The 21,389-nt window shown below is 34.5% G+C and overlaps 1 protein-coding gene across 1 annotated transcript in view; it reads right to left on the bottom strand.

Moving 5' to 3' along the window:
• The window catches only part of FYTTD1 (forty-two-three domain containing 1), a 31,383-nt gene that overhangs the window by 3,406 nt on the left and 6,588 nt on the right, over nt 1-21,389 (bottom strand). The window contains exons 3-8 of the mRNA XM_004003000.6: nt 15,224-15,372; nt 8,880-8,992; nt 5,785-5,881; nt 5,319-5,380; nt 3,881-3,955; nt 641-767 (exon numbers count right to left, since the gene is read on the bottom strand). Coding sequence (XP_004003049.2) covers nt 641-767; nt 3,881-3,955; nt 5,319-5,380; nt 5,785-5,881; nt 8,880-8,992; nt 15,224-15,372 — 623 coding nt within the window. The remainder of the gene's footprint in view (nt 1-640; nt 768-3,880; nt 3,956-5,318; nt 5,381-5,784; nt 5,882-8,879; nt 8,993-15,223; nt 15,373-21,389) is intronic.

Below are 21,389 nucleotides of genomic sequence, written 5' to 3' on the forward strand. Positions count from 1 at the left end.
CATGCATCAGAATGTCGAAAATCAAATGACAGATAATAACAAATGCTGGTAAGGCCATGGAAAAACTCAGAACTCTCTTACATGCTGGAAGGAATGGTACCACAGCTACTTCTCTGGAAAACAATTTGGTACTTCCCCAAAAGTTAAACCCAGAATCATAATATGATCTAGCAATTCCATTCTTAGGTATTTACCAAGGAGAAATAAAATATATTCATACAAAACCATGAATGTACAGGTTTTTGTGTGAGCGTATGTACATGAATGTTCAGAGGAGCATTATTCACAATAGCCAAAGAATGGAAACAATACAAATGTCCATCAACTGACAAATAAAATACAGTATATATCCATATGGTGGAATGTTATTTAGGAATAAAAAGAAATAAAATATTGATATACACAATGGATAAACCATGATAAAATTATGCTAAGTGAAAAAAGGTTCACACATTGTATGATCCCATTCACATGAAATGTCCGAAATAAGCAAATCCAGAGACAGAAAACAGACAGACCAGTAGTTTTCTAGGGTTCAGCATAGTTAGGACATCCTATGTAATTCATTATACAACATGAGTTTTGTTAATTAAAATATTTTCAGTCAATGGCCCAGAGAAATACAGGGGGGGAAATTTACCTGTTTTCCAACACTGTTTATGTCAAATTGTAGGGGGACACCTTTAGGAACTTTCTTTACATCAGATTGATCCCGTTTTGTCAAGAATGAGGGCACAGCAGTACGAGTTAATCGTGGTTTCTGAGTTCTATTAGAAAAAAATTACAACCAGTTAATCAAAAGTAGAGAAATAAACCACTTGGTTCATAAGATATCTTGACTTGTACACATGTTAAACTGTATGAAGGCTACTTTATTTACATTCTCAATAACCCCGCCAAATCAGTTCTTTTTATTTTTTGAAGTATAATTTATAATATTGTGTGTTTCAGGTATACAGCATAGAGATTCAGTATTTTTGTAGATATTTCATTATAGGTTGTTATATGTAATGGGTCTAATTCCCTATGCTATACAGTAAATCCTTGTTGCTTATCTATTTTATATATAGTAATTTCTATCTGTTAATTCCATACACCTGATTTTTTTCCTTCTGCCTTCTCTCCCCTCTATGTAACCACAAGTTTGTTTTCTATGTCTGCAAGTCTGTTTCTGCTTTCTATATACATTCATTTGTATTATTTTTTAGATTCCATATGTAAGTAATATATAGTATTTGTCTTTCTCTGACTTATTTAACTAAGTATAACATTCTTTCGGTCCATCCACGTTGCTGCAAATAGCAATATTTTATTCTTTTTATAGCTGAGTAACATTCCATTGTATATATACATATATATATGTGCATATATATATATATGCCACATCTTAATTATCCATTCATCTCTTGATGTATACTTAGGTTGCTTCCATGTCTTGACTACTGTAAACAGTGCTGTTATGAAAAACACTGGGGTGCACATATCTTTTTGATTTAGTGTTTTCATTTTTTTCTAGATATATACCCAGGAGTGGAATTGGTAGTTCTATGTGTTAAGAAACCTCTATACTGTTTTCCACAGTGGATGAACCAATTTACATTCTCACCAACAGTGTACATGGGTTCCCTTTTCTCCATATCCTCTCTGACATTTATTATTTGTAGACTTTTTGATGAGAGCTATTCTGACAGGTGAAGTGATACCTCATTGGGGTTCTGATTTACATTTCTTTAACAATTAGTGGTGCTAAGCATCCTTTCATGTGCCTGCTAGCCATTTGTATGTCTTCTTTGTAAAAATGTCTGTTCAGGTCTTCTTCCCACCTTTGGACTGAACTGTTTTCATATTGACTTGTATAAGCTGTTTGTATATTTTGGATTTTAACCCATTGTTGGTTGCATCATTTGCAAATACTTTCTTGCATTCTGTAGGCTTTCTGATTTTGTTGATGGTTTCCTTGGCTATGTAAAAGCTTTAAAGTTTAATTAGGTCCCATTTGTTTATTTGTGTTCTTATTTCTTTTGCCTTTGGAGACTGATCCAAGAAAATACTGCTATGATTTATGTCAGGGTGTGACCTCCCACCTTCGTTTTTTTTTCCGGAATTGCTTTGGTAATTTGGGGGTCACCTGGGGTTCCATGTAAATTTTATCTTCTCTAGTTCTGTCAAAAATGTCCTGGGTATTTTGATAGGGATTGCGTTAACTCTACAGATAACTCAGTAATATGGTCATTTTAATGATATTAATTCTCCCAATCCAAGAGCATGGGATTATCTTTTCGTTTCTTTGAATCATCTAAAATTTCCTTCATCAATGACTTGCAGTTTTCAACACACAAGTCCTTCACCTCCTTGGTTAAGTTTATTCCTAGGCATTTTGTAAATACAATTTTAAATCAGTTTTCTTTTTTATGTTCTCTTTCTGATATTTCATTATTAGTATATAGAAACAGGTATTAATCTTGTATCCTGCAACCTTGCTAAATTAAAAAAAAAATACTTGGTTCTTGACAGACTAATCTAGAGACTAAAATTTATAAATTGCTCACAGAATACCTCTGTAAGTAAAACTACAAACTTTTCAACAATTTGGAATAACTGGTCATTTCCAAGTCTTAACCTTCAACTAAAATAAAGCAACCTCTAAAATCTTAACAGACTCATCTGATGTTTTCATCTCAATTATTAAAATGGATGTATAGGTAAAACAAAAACTCTGTAAACCTAGGAATTTTTTTAAAAATTTATTATTTTTAAAATATGTTCATCACAATTCACATAACTGATTTCATAACCTACTAATGGGTCACACACATCAACACATACATTTTCCTCTGTTGTGTCAGCTTGAGTACATCTGCATGAAGTTCCAAGAAATTAGCTAATCTGCTAGACCACTGGCTGATACAGGACTTTCTTTCAGTTCTAAGTACACAACGTAGATTTTCATTCCTGATACTTTTTGATGGGAAAAATTTAAGAGTGAGAGTTACAGTGCGGTCTAGTGAGGATCCAATGAGGTTCCAATTATCAGGTTGAATTTGATAATATGGTTTTAGAACTTTCTTGAAATGGATCCTTTACCTCCAGCCCAATCTCCAACACAAATGGAGGAATTTTGACTGTAATTTTGACCGTGAGAGTGCTACAATCTCACATCTTGCCTGTGAAATCAGGGTTCAGCTCACCCCCTACCCCAGGCAATATCACTTCCAGCTTCAACCTAGAAAGTTTATAATGCAATAAATATAATGGAATGGTGAATGAAGTTAATTAAGGTCATTTAAATTAAAGAATGGGCTTCCTTGGTGGCTCAGTAGTAAAGAATCCGCCTGCCGATGCCGGAGACTTGGGTTTGATCCCTGGGTCAAGAAGATCCCATGGAGAAGGAAATAGCAACCCACTCCAGTATTCCTGCCTGGGAAATTCCATGGACAGAGAAGCCTGGAGGCTATAGTTCATAGGGTCACAGACATGAATTAGTGACTAAACAACAAAAATAAAAGAATATACTATGAAGTCTTTTAAAAAAAGGCTGATGTGTATGTAATGAAGTCCAAAACATGTAACTTTTTCAGTTGTTTTTGGCTTGTTTGTCTGCTTATTTGCTTCGGCCATGCTGTGTGGCTTGTGGAATCCTAGTGCCTTGTCCAATCAGGGATTGAATCTGGGCCACAGCACTCAAAGTACTGAGTCCTAACCACTGAACCACCAAGGAAGTCTCTACTTTTAACTTTATATTAATTTCCACTTTGTATTGTTTCCTTGTCTCAGTTTATCCTAACTTGGACATCACACTCTTGAGCAGAGCCAAATATTTTTCTATACTCTTACATACTGAGAGATTATAATTTTTTCCAAAAAGAAAAAAAAGACTTACACTGGGCACTGCACCGCTCCTGGATTATCAATGGATACAGTCAAAATTCCTCCATTTGTGGTGGAAGTTCGCCATCTAGTTTCAAAAAACCAAAAATTTCATTAAAATGAAAGTTTATAAATCCTACTGTGTGTTCTACATAAAACATACATTTTAAAGTAGCCATTACTTTTTCTAAGTTTTCAGAAATTATAGATACCTGAGCCCCAACATAATTAATCAGCATATTGGTTATAAGAACTGGATGCTTTAATTTATAAATATTTTTCCATGTAACAGATATATGCACATAAAAAAATCAAATAATTCAGCAAAGCTTCTAATAAAAAGCAACAATCCTTTACTCCACTGTTCTCCCTTCCTGCTCCCCAGAGGCAGCACTTTTAACTTCCTGATTTTCTGCTTGTTAGTTAAATCCAGTTCACTAAACAAGATACTTAGGTAATAATATCTTGCTATCGTAGGATTCAGCTCATCACACTATCTAGTTTCTCTTCCTACTTTGAAACATTTTGATGGCTGTATCACTATTTTACTTTTATTAATTTTATAAATACATTTGAATTTCTTTCTCCAGCAGTATCTCTTGACATTTTCCCCTACCCACTTTGTAAGAAAGGATAATAGTATTTCTAGTTCCTTCCCTCCACCTCTTCACCCACTTTCTATCAGCTTTACTTTTATATTTATATAGGTCAAAATCTGACATTTACATTACATTGTTACCAGATCAAGTATCTTGTGCTTTGTTCTATATGTTGATCCTCAAACTCCAGTGCAAAAGAATACTATCAGCATGAAGTTCAAATAGTTGCCATTCTTATACTCCAACTGCTCAAAATAATGACCATTCTAGAAGGTATCATATCTGAACCATGATCATGTGATATATGCTTTGTTTTCTAAGAAGTAGCCATAATTTTAAATGATTTAGTTTTAAACTCTGGTCATACTGATGGAATGTTACAACTTACACTTGCAGTGCAATTCTAAGAGACAAAAAACATATGCTTAAAATATCTTCACGGAGTAAGGAGGAAAAAAGCAATATAAGAAGAAAACACTGTATTGTTTTTAAAAATTTATAAATATTCTAAAAGCTCTACTGATTTTCTTCTACTTATTCCCTGAACTGGTTCATTTGTATAAAGCAATTATAAAAAAATAAAGAGCTATTTCATTAAAATGGAATAAACAGAAAAAAAAACTACACAGTAATGCATTTGCTGCTAAAACGTGTAACACTGACATATGAAAATGCCAAATTTTTGGGGGGGAAAATCAACAAAAACAAAACAGGATTTACTTATTTCAGGCTCAATGGTTAATTCACTCTGGGTCTCATTTAATTTCTTTTAAACTGCGGTACAAAGTAATTTAGGTCACTACTATTCTGGGAGTTTTGAAATGACATCTTGAAAAACAAATTGAAACTTACTGACGAGTTCTCTTTGCTACTACATCGTCTAGCAGTTGTTCTGAGTTCAACTGGGCCTGAACCTGAAGGGGAAAAAAAAAGCAGTAGATCCCACAGAAAGCAGAGGATTTGAATCCAAAGAGCTATCCTGCCCTGTAACTTTATAATCCTGTGTGGTGGGTTTGAATGCAGGAGAGGAGCATGTGCCTATTCTGACAACACCTCTTTCTTAGGGTTCCTGTATCAGAATAAGTAATAAAAACAAAATTATTCCTAAATTACATGTTAAATTCTTATAGGATACTGCCATTGATGACAACAAAAGAGAAAAGAGGGGAAAAAATTAATCTAATGTCATGTTCTCCATATTCTAAACCCAAACCCTACCTTGATCATGGGTCATGTCTATAATTGATGACTACTAAAGGTGGATGGATGGTCAGGATCCTTTGTGTAAAAAGAAAACACTGTCAAGGGTTTTTTATACCTTCAGGCCTCTTCTGAAAAGAAAAGTTGCCTGACGAGTGTCTTTCTGATGACTTAATTTATTTCCACTCCTGGTAAAATTATTTGGAATGTTATTTCTGCAACAAAAAAAAAAACACATGTACCATGAAAAGTTGGCCACTTAACAAAAAATAAGCAAAAATAGTTAAATTCATAGGCTAAAATACTGAGGTATACTAAACACAAAGATTCAATTATGTTCTTATTACATGAAGCTATTGAGATCTGATTTACAGATATCATATAACAATCTGGTTAATTCTGGAACTAATTTATCTTACAAATATTCCACTGTCTAACAGAATTAGTACAAAGAAAATCACACCTAGGTACTTCACTGTCAAACTGCTAAAAAACAAGAATAAGAGAAAATATTGAAATATAACATATTCTCCAAATCTCTCTCCTTCACTCATATACACTGCTCTCCTTCACTCTTAATACATATTACATTAATATAAATCACACAAAAACTCATACTGTTCCACTGTATACTCTCTCCTGCATAGAATATTGTAACCTTAATTATGTTTGACTTTACTGTCACCAATTTCTAATTTCTACAGAAAGTTGGTAAAAGACAAATTTTCATACTTATCTGCTTATTTCTATAAATAAATGTTTAACATATCACCTCACCTTACCTCCAACCTTATAGAGGCTCAAATGCATAATTTCCCTAGCCATCTCAATTAACAAGGACTCATTTATGGCTCAGGTAATTGACAAATTCTTGAGAAGTTCCTGTTTTCCAAAAATAAGTACTCCCAATTGATTCTCAAAACAAAGAGATGACAGTGGAGTAAAGTTACAATTATAGCCATTCCACATATACAAAAACTTCATTTCAGGGTTTTTTTTTTTGGCTTTGAATTATATTTTATAAGAGATGAATAAATGGTATTTGAAACTGAAATAATAAAACTTCACAGCTTGTCAACTTCTACTTTATCCTTACAGAGAACAGACTACCATAATCAGTTCAGTTCAGTCGCTCAGTCATGTCTAACTCTTTGCGACCCCATCGACTGCAGCACACCAGGCTTCCCTGTCCATCACCAACTCCCAGAGTTTACTCAAAATCATGTCCATCAAGTCGGTGATGCCATCCAACCATCTCATCCTCTGTCGATCCCTTCTCCTCCTGCCTTCGATCCTTCCCAACATTGGGTCTTTTCAAATGAATCAGTTCTTCCTATCAGGCGGCCAAAGTACTGGAGTTTCAGCCTCAGTATCAGTTCTTCCAATGAACATTCAGAACTGATTTCCTGTAGGATGGACTGGTTGGATCTCTTTGCTTTTCAAGGGACTCTCAAGAGTCTTCTCCAACACCACAGTTCAAAAGCATCAATTCTTCTTCACTCAGCTTTCTTTATAGTCCAACTCTCACATCCATACGTGACTACTGGAAAAACCATAGCTTTGACTAGGTGGAACTTTGTTGGCAAAGTAATGTCTCTCGTTTTTTAATTCGCTGTCTAGGTTGGTCATAGCTTTTCTTCCAAGGAGCAAGCATCTTTTAATTTCATGGCTGCAGTCACCATCTGCAATGATTTTGGAGCCCCCCAAAATAAAGTCTGTCACTGTTTCCATTGTTTCCTCATCTACTTGCCATGAAGTGACGAGACCAGATGCCATGATCTTAGTTTTCTGAATGTTGAGTTTTAAGCCAACTTTTTCACTCTCTTTGCACTTTCATCAAGAGGCTTTTTAGTTCTTCTTCACTTTCTGCCATAAAGGTGGTTTCATCTGCATATCTGAGGTTATTGATATTTCTCCCAGCAATCTTGATTCCAGCTTGTGCTTCATCCAGCCTGGGATTCTGCATGATGTATTCAGCATATAAATTAAATAAACAGGGTGATAATACACAGCCTTGACGTACTCCTTCCCTGATTTGGAACCAGTTTGCCATTCCATGTCCAGTTCTAACTGTTGCTTCTTGACCTGCATATAGATTTCTCAGGAGGCAGGTCACGTGGTGCGGTATTCCCATCTATTTAAGAACTTTCCACAGTTTGTTGTGATCCACACAGTCAAAGGCTTTGGCATAGTCAGTAAGGCAGAGGTACCATAATAGTAGGTCACATTTTAAACAACTGTCTTTTTAACATTTTAAATATCCTTAATTGGTAAAATACATGTAAAGTTTACCGCTTCGGCCAGTTCGGTGGCATTCAGTGCATTCACGTGGTCATACCACCACCACCACCACCATTTCCAGAAACATTCACCTTCACAGACTAAACCCGTTCCCCTTCCAACTCACTGTCCACCTCTGCCCAGCCCCCGGCCCCCACTCCTCCGCTGCCTGTCTCTGTGAATCTGACTGCTCTGGGGACCTCGCAGGAGTGGAATCACAGGACATACCCTTTTTAATTTAATATCAAAATAATTTCAGCTAGGGACTTCCCTGGTGGTCCAGCGGTTGAGAATCCACCTTTCAATGCAGGGGACACAGGTTCAATCCCTGATCAAGGAACTAAGATCCACATACTCCACGGTAACTAAGCCTGTACACCACAACTACCGAACCCACATGCCACAACTAGAGAGAAGCCCACAAACCACAATCAATGAGTGATCTTGCATGCTACAACTAAGACTGGACATAGACAAATAACTAATTTAAGCTTAAGAAGTATTCATGAAAAATCCTTTCAGGTTTGCTTTTCCCACAAATAACATACACTATTCTGTTAAGAGCCACTGAGACTATGTAACAAATTCAGCTTTCAAAATTGTGAATAATACTGGCTGAGGTGTTTTTACCAAAACAATCATCTTTTGCAGTTTTTTTCTATATGTGAAGAGAAACAAAGAAACAGAGTGATGTTTTTCTTAAGAAGTCTATAATTAGTTAAATTCACCAATAACACTGGTTCTAAGAAATAAGGAAGCTGTAACTAAATGCTTCCATACTGAGCGTTCAAACAGACATACCAAGTATCTGTCTCGAAAATGACCAGACAACTACAACATCACTGCAAATTCATTGCTTTGAACTCTCAGTATAAGAAGTCCACCTTTATTTATGAAGGATAACATAATACTGTCTTATATTTGAGTACTTACTTTCTATTTAACTGGTTAGGTCTCTTGAGAGCTGCAACTGGTTTTCTCTGCACTTCATTTTGTCTCAGAAGGTTTGCCTTCCTTTTTAATGCTGGAAAATATCGTTCTATATTCTTTTAGAAAGCAAGAAACTATGTTAATTAGATTGCTTCATGCTCTATAACCTACTATGTATAAACATTTCTGAAGCAGAATGGACAGGGACTGACCACTACTTAGATGTACAGATTAGAGAGGCAAAGAAGCTAAAACAACTTGAATATTTCCAGTCTAAGTGACCAAAAAGATAACCACATTATACTTAAAATACTTGCAACAAAATAAGAATTCAAACAGAAGAAGGAATTTTTTCTATTTTGGTTATGTTCAGTTTGAGATACTCTGAGGGATACACGGTGATGAGGAAACATGGCTTTGGAACTCAAGAGAAGAATCAAGAGAGCCTGAAATGAAAATTTGGGAATCTTTCATATAAATATGATTTTGATATCAAGTGAAGGTGTAAGAGAGCCAAATTTCTGATGCAGGTGCAGCACCATTGTGCTAGCCAAGCAATCCCTGATGGTTTCCTTGACCTTAACTGGACTAAAGTTAACCTTTAGGTCAGAGGAGAGGTAGAACAGATATGTTATCTCTCCTTTGTCTTTTGCTCTCTTAGAGGGTCCTGAGCAGTGTGGCTTGTGCTTCTATGATTCTACTGTTTTTACTGAATTTGTGTTTTAAGCTTTGTTTGGTGTCTATTTGTTTCTATGAGATGTCTAAAGACTTTTGTGGGAACAAAGTGCATTACAGTGTGCTCACAATCACTCTTTCCCTCCAGCATTTAGAGTCAGTCTTCCTTTTAATTTGCTCCCTCCCAGGACCCCTGCAAATAGTCACTTGTCAGGGCATCCACCAAGTTTAAAAAGACTGGTTAATTTCCGGACATGACTCAGACTCAGCAGAGGCATAACTTGAGCTGTTTCACAAGAGGCTCTTACACCCCTTGCAAATAGGTTTCTCTGAAATCTATCTTAACAACTAAAGACTGAATTCCTGCAGTGGGCACAGCTTAAACTCAAGTTGAGAATTCCATTATATAAAGAATTTGACAAGTTACAAAATGTTTAGAGCAGCTCTGTCTCTTGAGGGCATTCAACAAATATCTATCAGGTATCTATAATGGGAGAGGTATAATATTAGTCAGATATACAAAGATATCTAAGTATAGTCCTCATCTTCAAGTAATCTAGTCTAAGAGACAGATGCATATTAATGGGTAATTATAATATACTGTGGTAAGTTATGCAATAGGAGGATATGTGAAGTACAGTAATAACATTATAACACAGAGAGAGATTTGCATATGCACAAAGAGAAAGAGATATGAAAGAGGAAACTATGACTTTAGATTCTTGGAATGTCGAGGTATATTTATGGTAGAGAGGAGGGGGTGAAGATAATGGTGTGGAATGTAGGTTTAAAGGTGGACATAGGCCAAATACAAATACTGCATTCCATGCTAAATAAAATCAACAATTTAGAATCTTTGAAAGATTTAAAACATATTATGTGATGTAAATCAGAGAAAGACAAATATATGGTATCATTTATATGTGGAATATAAAAAAATGATATATATGAACTTATTTATAAAACAGAAATGGGCTCACAGACATAGAAAACAAACTTATGGTTATCAAATGGATAGCAAGTAAGGGGAAGAGAGATAAACGAAGAGTTTGGGATTAATATATACACACTACAATATATAAAAAAGATAAGAAACATGGATCTACTGTATGGCACAAGGAATTATAGTCAATATCTTATAATAACCTATAATGAAAAATAATCTGAAAACATATATCTGAATCACTTGCTACACCTGAAATTAATATATTATAAATCAACTATATATCAATACAAATAGTTTTAAAAAAAAAGAGCTAATTTCCAAAACAAACGTGTGAGAAGGAAAAAAGGGAGGTTGTGGTAGCAAAGAAACCTGAGTAGAAAAATAGAAATTAAAAAAACTCAATGTCATAGAATATTAGCACATGAAATGTCCATTTTTTCTCTCTCCACATAAATTCAGTCCATCATTAAAGCCTAATTCAGGCTTCCATATTTTCCATGAAGGCTTTTAAAAAGTCTTTGACAATATGAACTGTATCTTTAACTTAATCTAGATTCCCTTGTATTTTAAAAATATGAGAAGTATCCCAAAGATACAGATTAAAAAACACAAAAATTATAATAATCTTCATTTTCATGAATATTTAGAAAAGAAGTAAATGTAAAAGCAGGAATAAAGAATATCAACCATACATAAGAAATGCTATGAAATCAGACTAATGATAGATAGCCCATTCTGAGCTTAATATTTTGTCTTTAATAAAAACACCAAAGACCATTTAATAGGTAAGTGTAAAAGTTCCTTCTATAATATTACTGTCACATGTCATTTTCCTTCAAAATACCTGCCATATTATAATCATTTAGTTATCTGTGTGATAAATTATTTAATATTTATTTGAGTTCTCCATGAGGACAGGGATTTTAATACAGAATCCCTTGCATCTAGGACATACTGAGTATTCATTCAGTCAACATGAATTAAATGATGAATACATGGTCAAGAAGTGTCAACAGTCCAATAATGTATTGGGAATTTGTGTTCATGAATCTAAGGTTTGTATATGTGTACAAAAGTGTTTACAAAGAATATCTAGCAGTAAGTTTTCTCTAAAGAATGCTGATATAAAAAATTATTCCTTGAGGGAAAGAAATTAAGGTAGTCTATTTGAATGTTGTTCTATTAAAGTAGTATTTTATTACTTACGTATTAAAGTAATAAAATTTTAAGTGTACAGTTTGATGAATTTGGGTAACTACATGTAGTCATGTAATCACTTCATAACCAAGATATAAAGCAGTACCCTTAACCTTAAATGTTTCCTTATGCCCCCTGCAATTTCCTTCCCTCACATGACTCTAACACCAGGCAATGACTGATCTGTCACTATAGTTAGTTCAGCCTTTTATACAACTTCAAAGAAACAGGATCATAGTACACAGTATCTTGTGTTTGAATTCTTCTGCTCAGCATGATGTTTTGAGATGTATCCACACTGTCTTGCACATTAACATTTATTCCTATTTTACTGTTGAATTCCACAGTATGAAGATAAGGTATTTATAAACTATCAAAATCAGACAAATGATCAAAACTACCCATTAGCAGAAAATAACTACTAATTATGCAGTTATTTTTTTAAGTTTACAGAAGTACTAAATAGTTTAGTACTATTACAGTCCAGTTAAAAGTTCTACAAAACATAGCATACCCTCAGTTTTAGGAAATTGTGAATCTAAAAGGAAAATGTTATAGAACTGACACTGACAAGGTAGTAAATTCCAGTCGAAAAATTCCTTAAGAACTTTCACTTGGCAGATACTCTAAGCTTTCTCTAAACAAAAGAAAAAAATTCATTCTTAGAGATGTTCATTCCCCTCATAGCACAGTCATTTGCTAGTTATAGCATATCCCACTTAGTAATTCACTTAATCTGTAAGAAAATGTACATTTTTATTGAAATAAAATCTTACTATTTCATATAAACTGTGGAAAGGAAGAGATAAAGTAACAAAATGTCTAATTACGGTCAGGAATTTTTTTTAAGGTATAAAATTTCTAAGTATATTAAAGTATTTGGGTATTTTGTAAATTGCTAGAAAATGATCTGCTTCACAAGTACTATAGTCATTCCTATTCAGATATTAATCTACATTCAGGTTGAGAGAAAGGTTAAGAAACAGAAAATTTCAAACCACACCTTTTCTAAAATCATTCAGTCTTTGAATAAAAACATCTTACCATTCAGTACATTATTCTATAATTTATAGAGCTTGTAAGTATTCTATAATTTAACACTTTCAATTTTTACTATTTTTAAACAACTCAAAAGACTATACCACATGTTGTAATCTAAAATTTCTACTGGAGCAAGTTCTGTGATAAAGTTTTAGAGATAGCTGTTGGTGATAGCAGAACTGAAAAGTTAAGGTGTAAAGAGAGTTGTGGTTAACCAGAATACATTCTTAAGATATTTTAAGAAATGATTCATGTCCTGAATTTTTAAATTAAAATATGCATTACTTTCATAATCAGAGAAACCAAACAGGTTAAAAAATCGAAGAGTAGAACATTAAATTCCTTGGTGGCTCAGACTTACTAAACATAAGAAATTAAAGAAAAACCATGTGTGAAACTATTTTAAGTAATGCTTTATTTAGCCAATTCGAAATTTACTCCATTGAGATGTAAATAAAAAGTCAATTAAGATTTGAAAAGTAGTTAATTTACAGTGGGTAAATAAATATAACTCTAATTAAAAATATAAACTAGAGCAAACAGTTATCCACCCAAGAGAAATGAAAACCTATGTCCCTACATACTTACAGGGATGTAAGCAACATTATTTACAATACCCAAAATAATGAAAACAATGAAAATGTTGTCCATCAACTGGTGAATGGATAAACAAAATATAGAATATCCATATGATGGAATATTATTCAATAATAAAAAGAGATAAAGTACTGAGACTTGCTACAACATGATAAACCTCAAAAGTATACAGCTAACTGCCAGCCCACATACTACTGTATGATTCCATTTATAGGGATACCTTGGAGTTACTGGGGATTTTGTTCCAGACCACTGCAGTAAAATAAATACCACAAAAAACTTAGTCACAAGAATTTTTGGTTTCCCAGTACATATAAAAATTATATTTACACTATAATGTAGTCTTTAAGTGTGCCACAGTATTATGCCTAAAAAAAGAATGTACATACCTTACTTTAAAAATACTTTATGCTAAAAAAATGCTAACCATCATCTTCATCTTCTGTGAGTTTTGATCTTTTTTCAATAGTACCATCAAAGATTACGGATCACCATAACAAATACAATGATGAAAGAGTTTAAAATATTGTGAGAATCACCAAAATGTGACACAGACAGAAACCGAGCAAAGGCTGTTGAAAATAAGGCACCAACTGACTTGCTCAATGCAGAGTTGCCACAAATCTTCAATTTGTAAAAACCGCAGTATCTGTGAAGCATAATAAAGTGAAGTGTAATAAAACAAGGTATGCCTGTATATGAAATGTGTGGGAAAGGCAAATTTATAATATATTTACAGCAAGTAGATTAGTGTTTGCTTGGGGGCATATGATGGGGTATGACTGTGAATGGACATGAGATTTCTCTTTAGAGTGATAGAAATGTTTTTCTAAAATTAATTATTGTAATGATTGTTCAACTCTAAATTTTCTAAAATTCACTGAACTGTACACTTAAATTAATTTTATAGTATAAAATTATACATCAATAACCTATTAAAAACTGCCGCCACACATCTGTTAAAAACTGTATACACACACGGGGGCACGTGCACAAGGAAAGTCAAGAACCTATAAAAAAAAGTTTATATTTGATAATGTGAAAGTTTAGGTATTCTTCATGAATGACAATCATTTTTATTTAATTATTAAATTTTTTATATAAGCCCCAACTGCTGCTGCTGCTAAGTCACTTCAGTCGTGTCTGACTCTGTGCAACCCCATAGACGGCAGCCCACCAGGCTCCCCCGTCCTTGGGATTCTCCAGGCAAGAACACTGGAGTGGGTTGCCATTTCCTTTTCCAATGCGTGACAGTGAAAACTGAAAGTGAAGTCGCTCAGTTGTGTCCGACCCTCAGCGACCCCATGGACTGCAGCCTTCCAGGCTCCTCCATCCGTGAGATTTTCCAGGCAAGAGTACTGGAGTAGGGTGCCATTGCCTCCTCCAATATAAGCCCCAAAGTACTACATTAAAAAAGCAAAATATTCAAATAAAATGTTCTCTCAAGCTCATTCACAAAAATATTAGTACAAATAAAAGTTTTTTTTTCCCTTAGTTGAAATACAGTTGATTTACATATTGCGTTAGTTTCAGGTGTACAGAAAAATAATTTAGTTGTAAATATATATATATTTTCAGATTACTTTTTATTATAAGATACTGAATATAGTTTCCTGTGATATACAGTAAATCTTTGTTGCTTATCCATTTTATGTATAGTAGCTCGTATCTGTTAATCCCATACTAATTCATCCCTCCTCCCCCCATTCCCTTTGGTAACTGAAAGTTTGTTTTCTACGTCTGTGAAATTTTATTAAATTTTTATATAATTATTAAATTTTTTATATAAGCCCCAACTGCTGCTGCTGCTAAGTCACTTCAGTCGTGTCCTGTTTTGAATACAGATTCATTTGTCCCAGAGTTTCTGATTCAGGATTAACTATCATCCTACCTTGTCACTTAGAGGCGGTCGATTCATAGGACTAATTCCTTTTCGAATTCCAGTTGCTTTCCTAGCTGCAAGGCCAGTGATAACTCCATAAGGACGTCTCTTCCCAGGCATCACTCTTCCTCTACGGCTCAGACTATTCTTACCAAAACCTGTAGGAGAAGAGGAAAAAACAATCTCAGAATCAACTGAATGGCACACAGGTCACAGGATACTGTATTTCTTAAGAAGGGTGGAGAACATGAAAGTTTTTCATTTATTATTATATAATACTTCTTTTATTATATTTTATAAGCTGCACTGAAAAGGGTTCTGCTGCTGGTAATGGACTGCAAAGGACTAGAGGATTCTCACATTTCCTCCTAGCTATCTTCTCTTCAGAATTACTCTCAACAAACAGAACAGTCTCAACTTTCCCTGTGCAGCTGCTATCCACATATGCTTATTGAGTACTTGAAATATGACTAATTTGAATTGAGATGTAACAAAAGAAAATATATTTCATTAATAATTTCATATTAATCATACATTATTAAAATATCTCATGTACTGGGTTAAATAAAATACATTATTAACAGGTGCCTCACACTTTACTTGTTTGGTGGCACTGATTTAGAGTGGAATCACTATCTCCTGTTTACTTACTATGCTGCAATCTGGGTTCTTTGTTTTCAGTCTTACTCTATTCCAACTGCTTTTGCTAAACTCTGCAATAAACTCCAGTGAGTATTTTAATCTCTGCAGCACATGACATTACTGACTTCACTCTTCCATTATATATCTTATCTATTTAAACACTCATTTTCTAATTATGAAATAGTAAACATGTTCAACTGCAGAAATCTTAAAAATATATAAAGTATAAATAACAATATAAAGTCACCATTATTAGGTCACCACTTAGAGATAACAACTATGAACATTTTACATTTTTCTAGTATTTTACTTATACACATATATTTCAAGTTAACACTTTTAGATTCAACTGTTTTTAAGCAACACAAAAGACAATTTTGTAGTATCGTGGGCCCAGAAAGCAGGCCAAGTCAATCTTCCAGCAAGCATATTTCACACCCAAAATACTACTTTGTAGTCTTTGTTAACACTGTATTGTGAATATTGTGAATTACACTAGGTAACAACTGTGATATTGGCCATCCTTAATTCTAATGTCTTTAATATTCACACTAAACCATTTCAGTTACTTCTAGAATTACTCTACCATAAATAAGATTACAATAACACTAATAGATAACACATTTTTAAACACTCCATGATCATTTCTTCAATATATAAATTTCCAAAGGTCAAAATGCTGTATCGAAGAGTAAAGCAAATTCTTAAGGATTTTGATTATTTTCGTGAAAAATCTCCTCCAGAATGACTGTATTTATGTATATTTCCAGGAACATAAGGGTGCCCATTTTTCCACATCATTGACTACATTGACTATTATTCTTTTTAATCTTTATCACTTTATGTTTGAAATTAAAAAAAAAATCTCATCACATTTGGTAGTTTACTAGCAATAATGAACACTTTCCATGTTTTTTTTTTTTTTTAAATCTTTCATTCCCAAACTGCCATGTTCATAATCAGTCTTTCAGGATCAAGGTCTAATTTTCTTTGATGCTCCGATATAAGAATTACTTTAAATTTGTAACTAATTTTTCAAGGATTGATATCTTTACAATATTCAGGAATGTGCTGTCTTTCCACTCATTCTTCTTTGGTCACTAAATTGGCATAGTAAAGTTTCAAGCTTTCTCCCCTATAGGTCCTGTACAGTTCTAATTAAATTTATTACAGGTATTTCATATGTTATTAATCTCAAAGAAGATCTCTATTAATAATTTTCATATTGTCATTCCTGGGATTACAGAAAGCTACTGAGGTTTCAATGAATAGCTTCTAATGAGCTATCTCACTGAATTCACTTATTAGTTCTAATAGTTTTTCAAATTATTTTCTTGGGATTTCTGAGTGACAATCATATTACTCACAAATAATACTATCTTCTTCCTTCCAATAATTACACCTCGAATTCTTTTACTTCTTAATGCAATGGCCAGAAATTCCAGAGGACTATGCTAAGTAACAATTGTGATATTGGCTATTCTTAATTCTAATTTGTGGGGGAATGTCTTTAGAATGGAATCCTGTGTAATAATATACACCTTCAATGTGGTAACAGGTCTAACAACTTGCTTCACAGTCAAACTAAACTTAAAATAGTTTACTATAGATTTCTCAGGACTAATGTGTGTGATGAATCTCTTAAGTCATAATCATGTATATATGTCATTCTCAAATATCTAATTCCATAATGCTTTTTTGGGGTATACCAATTTTGAGACCAGAATTCAACAAGGCAGTTAGGAAAACCTGTTATGATGGTTGAACCATTTATGAATTTATTGCCTTTACTGCCCTACTTCTGTTACTGGAACATGTCTCTTACCAGTTGGCTTAATATTAGGCTTTGTCAGCAGAGGGCGCTGCAGGGACTCTAGCAGCTTTTCTTTCAAGCTCTAGTGTGCAACTTAAGGTTTGTTTCTGTGGCACAGGACAGTCAGTGGCAATCATTATCCCTTCCCCTCAAGCTAAGACTAGGTGAGGTAAGAGAGGCGCCTAAGGCACAAAATTTGAGAATGAATGACACCTTAAATTTTAGGTCCAAGGTATCTATCTAGATCTAGTCCTAGGTATCACTCTAATTCTGACCCTGCTCATCCTCCAGTAAATTACAGCCCCCTCATCCCTACAGCTGACTTCCCTGTGAATTCTATCTGCATGGCAACTCCGTATGGTAGGGAATTCATGTAGATTTGTTCCTTTTTTGGGTGCTCTGCCTTAGGACTAAAAGTAACGATCTTATTACTTTTATAATCATCAAAAAAGCAATAGAGATACAACTTTTTAAAATATTAAGATCAAATTGTTGCTACTCTATGTGTGATTTCCTTCTAGAATTGCAACCAAATGAAAATCAAGCATGTTGGGGAAGTCTCTAGTTCAAACTAAATCTGTAACAACTTGCTATTTTTATTTGTATTAAATAATGAAGGATCTATTACTGTGCTAGGCACTGTTCTGAGTACTTTAAATGAGAACTTGATGAAGCTGATGCTAACATCTCAATTTTGCAAGTAAAATGAGGCAAAGAATAGTGACTACCCAGAGGTCATAGTTTGAAAATGGCAGAGCCAAGATCTAAGTGCAAGTTTCTGTGGCTCGAAAAATTGAACACTTTTCCAATTAAAGAATAACAAAAGGCAGAATATAATCTGGTACATTTCCAAAGAGAAAAAAAACAGCTATGACAGAAAAGGCAGGCAGAAAGTGAAGAGGAACTAAAAAGCCTCTTGATAAAAGTGAAAGAGGAGAGTGAAAAAGTTGCCTTAAAGCTCAACATTCAGAAAACGAAGATCATGGCATCTGGTCCCATCACTCCATGGGAAATATATGGGGCAACAGTGGAAACAGTGTCAGACTTTATTTTGGGGGGCTCCAAAATCACTGCAGATGGTGACTGCAGCCAACCTAGATAGCATATTGAAAAGCAGAGACATTTCTTTGCCAACCAAGGTCCATCTAGTCAAGGCTATGGTTTTTCCTGTGGTTATGTATGGACGTGAGAGTTGGACTGTGAAGAAAGCTGAGCGCCGAAGAATTGATGCTTTTGAATTGTGGTGTTGTAGAAGACTCTTGAGAGTCCCTTGGACTGCAAGGAGATCCAACCAGTCCATTCTGAAGGAGATCAGCCCTGGGTGTTCTTTGGAGGGAATGATGTTAAAGCTGAAACTCCAGTACCTTGGCCACCTCACGCAAAGAGTTGACTCATTGAAAAAGACTCTGATGCTGGGAGGGATTGGGGGCAGGAGGAGAAGGGGACGACAGAGGATGAGATGGCTAGATGGCATCACTGACTCAATGGACGTGAGTCTGAGTGAACTCCAGGAGTTGGTGATGGACAGGGAGGCCTGGCATGCTGCGATTCATGGAGTCACAAAGAGTCAGACACGACTGAGCAACTGAACTGAACTGAACCGAGCTAGCTATGAAACACAAACGATGTGAATAAGGAATAAGGCAAACAGTGACAAGTACAATACAAAGACATAGGCAAGCACAGTGTACTAAGAATCTAGAGAAAAGGATAAGAAGTGAATGAGGTGGTAGGCACAAATAAGAGGGCTCTAAGTGGGGATAAAGACTATATTTGAACAGGAATTGAGGGGGTCATGGAATTCATGATTAGATTATATCAGTCTTGAACCAGTATCTTACACTGAATGGAAGAGAGAAGACAGTGAAACCATTCTGGATGCTACTGCACTAAAACATAACATAATAAGGGACTGGGAGAGGAACAGGGAAATCTGAATGTATTCCAAAAGAATGAGTGAATTAGCAGAACAAAGAGGAAGTTTAAAGAGAGCAGGAATCCATTATTACACCAAAGTTTGAGGCTTAGATGAGAAATACTCATTAAAAAAATCTCATTAACAAGAATAAAAAGAGGTGGAGAAGGAAGGATTGGGAATTTGGGATTAGCAGATACAAACTAGTACATATAGGATGGATAAACAACAAGGTACACTACTATATAGCACAGGGAACTATATTCAATATCCTGGGATAAACCATAATAGAAAAGAATATGAAAAATTATATATATATATATATCACTGAGTCACTTTCCTGTACAGAAGAAATTAACACAATATTGTAAAACAACTATACTTCAATAAAATTTAAAAAAACACACAAATAAAAGGAAATTCTATTCCTAGGTGCTTTCTGGCTATTATAGTCACTGTTCCCATTTTCATCACCCTTTCTTTCTACAATCTGTTATTTATCAACGGCTTCTCCATTACCTTCTAACAAGCCTAGATCATCCCTTTCTTCTTCCTTTTCTACCTTTGAACAAACTTCACTAGCTCTATCTCAGTTTTAGCAACAGTTCTATTTTTCACCCTTTCATTGTCATGTTTCGTGCAATAGTCTTTTCTCAGTTTTCATTCATTTAGCCCCTTTAGAAAGTCACCTTCATTCTCATTACTTCAACTACTACCTCTGTGAAGATCCTTCCACATTTTAAGCTTCACCAGAGCAGCAGTTGAACACTAGTCATGTGTTAGAGGGACGTACAGAACTTCAAAAATACCCAGATCCTACTTCTGCAGATTCTGGTTCAGTAGCAATGGAGTGCAGCCAGACTATCAGCCTAATTTATAAAACTCCACAGGTTCAACTAATGTTGAGAACTAAAAACTAAACACAGGAATTTTCATCTTTCTTTTGTATCTACAGCCCAATTCCTTCATGAATTTCTTTCACAGACACATCCTGTTGCTTAATTTCTGCAGTCAGATCACTTACATGAAGATTTGAGGGATTTTCTAGAAAATATCGTATCACAAAGTGTATGCAATCATATTACTGGCTCCTTTTCAAATCAGCACACAAACTTTTCCCTGCCTCTTCTACATCTAAAAAAGATAGCATTCTCAACCTTTTTGGTCTCAGGACCTCTTCATACTCTTAAAAAATTACTGAGGACCCCAAAGGGCTTTTCTTTTCATGAGTTTATGTTTACTGATACTTAGCATACTATAAGGGTGGTATGCTGTTGGCTCAGCGGTAAAGAATCCGCCTGCCAATGCAAGAGATGAGGGCTCAATCCGTGGGTCTGGAAGATAGCCTGGAAAAGGAAATTGCAAACAGCTCTAGTATTCTAGCCTGGGAACTCCCATAGACAGAGGAGCTTGGTGGGATACAGTCCATGGAGTTGCAAAACTCTTAGGGACTAAAAATAACAACAAGCCATACTACAAATGAAAACATTTAATAACGATGCAATTTTAAAGTTCACTAAATGTAGGGCAAAAAACATTTTTTAATGAAAAACAACTATTATTTTCCTAAACAAAAATATTTCATAAGAAGAGAAGCACTGATTTGCATTTCTGCACATCTTTTTACTGTGTGGCTTAATAGGAAATTTTCTGTTTCTGCATCCAATCTGTTTGATCACATGCTGTGTAGATTTTGGAAAAGTCCACTGTACATTCATGAGAGAATAAGACTGAAAACAATTACTGTCTTACTATTATTATAGAAATAACTTTGACTGTTTACACCCCTTGAGTCCTGGGGATTC

The sequence above is a fragment of the Ovis aries genome, chromosome 1, assembly GCF_016772045.2.
Source record: "Ovis aries strain OAR_USU_Benz2616 breed Rambouillet chromosome 1, ARS-UI_Ramb_v3.0, whole genome shotgun sequence".
Taxonomy (NCBI): Eukaryota; Metazoa; Chordata; class Mammalia; order Artiodactyla; family Bovidae; genus Ovis; species Ovis aries.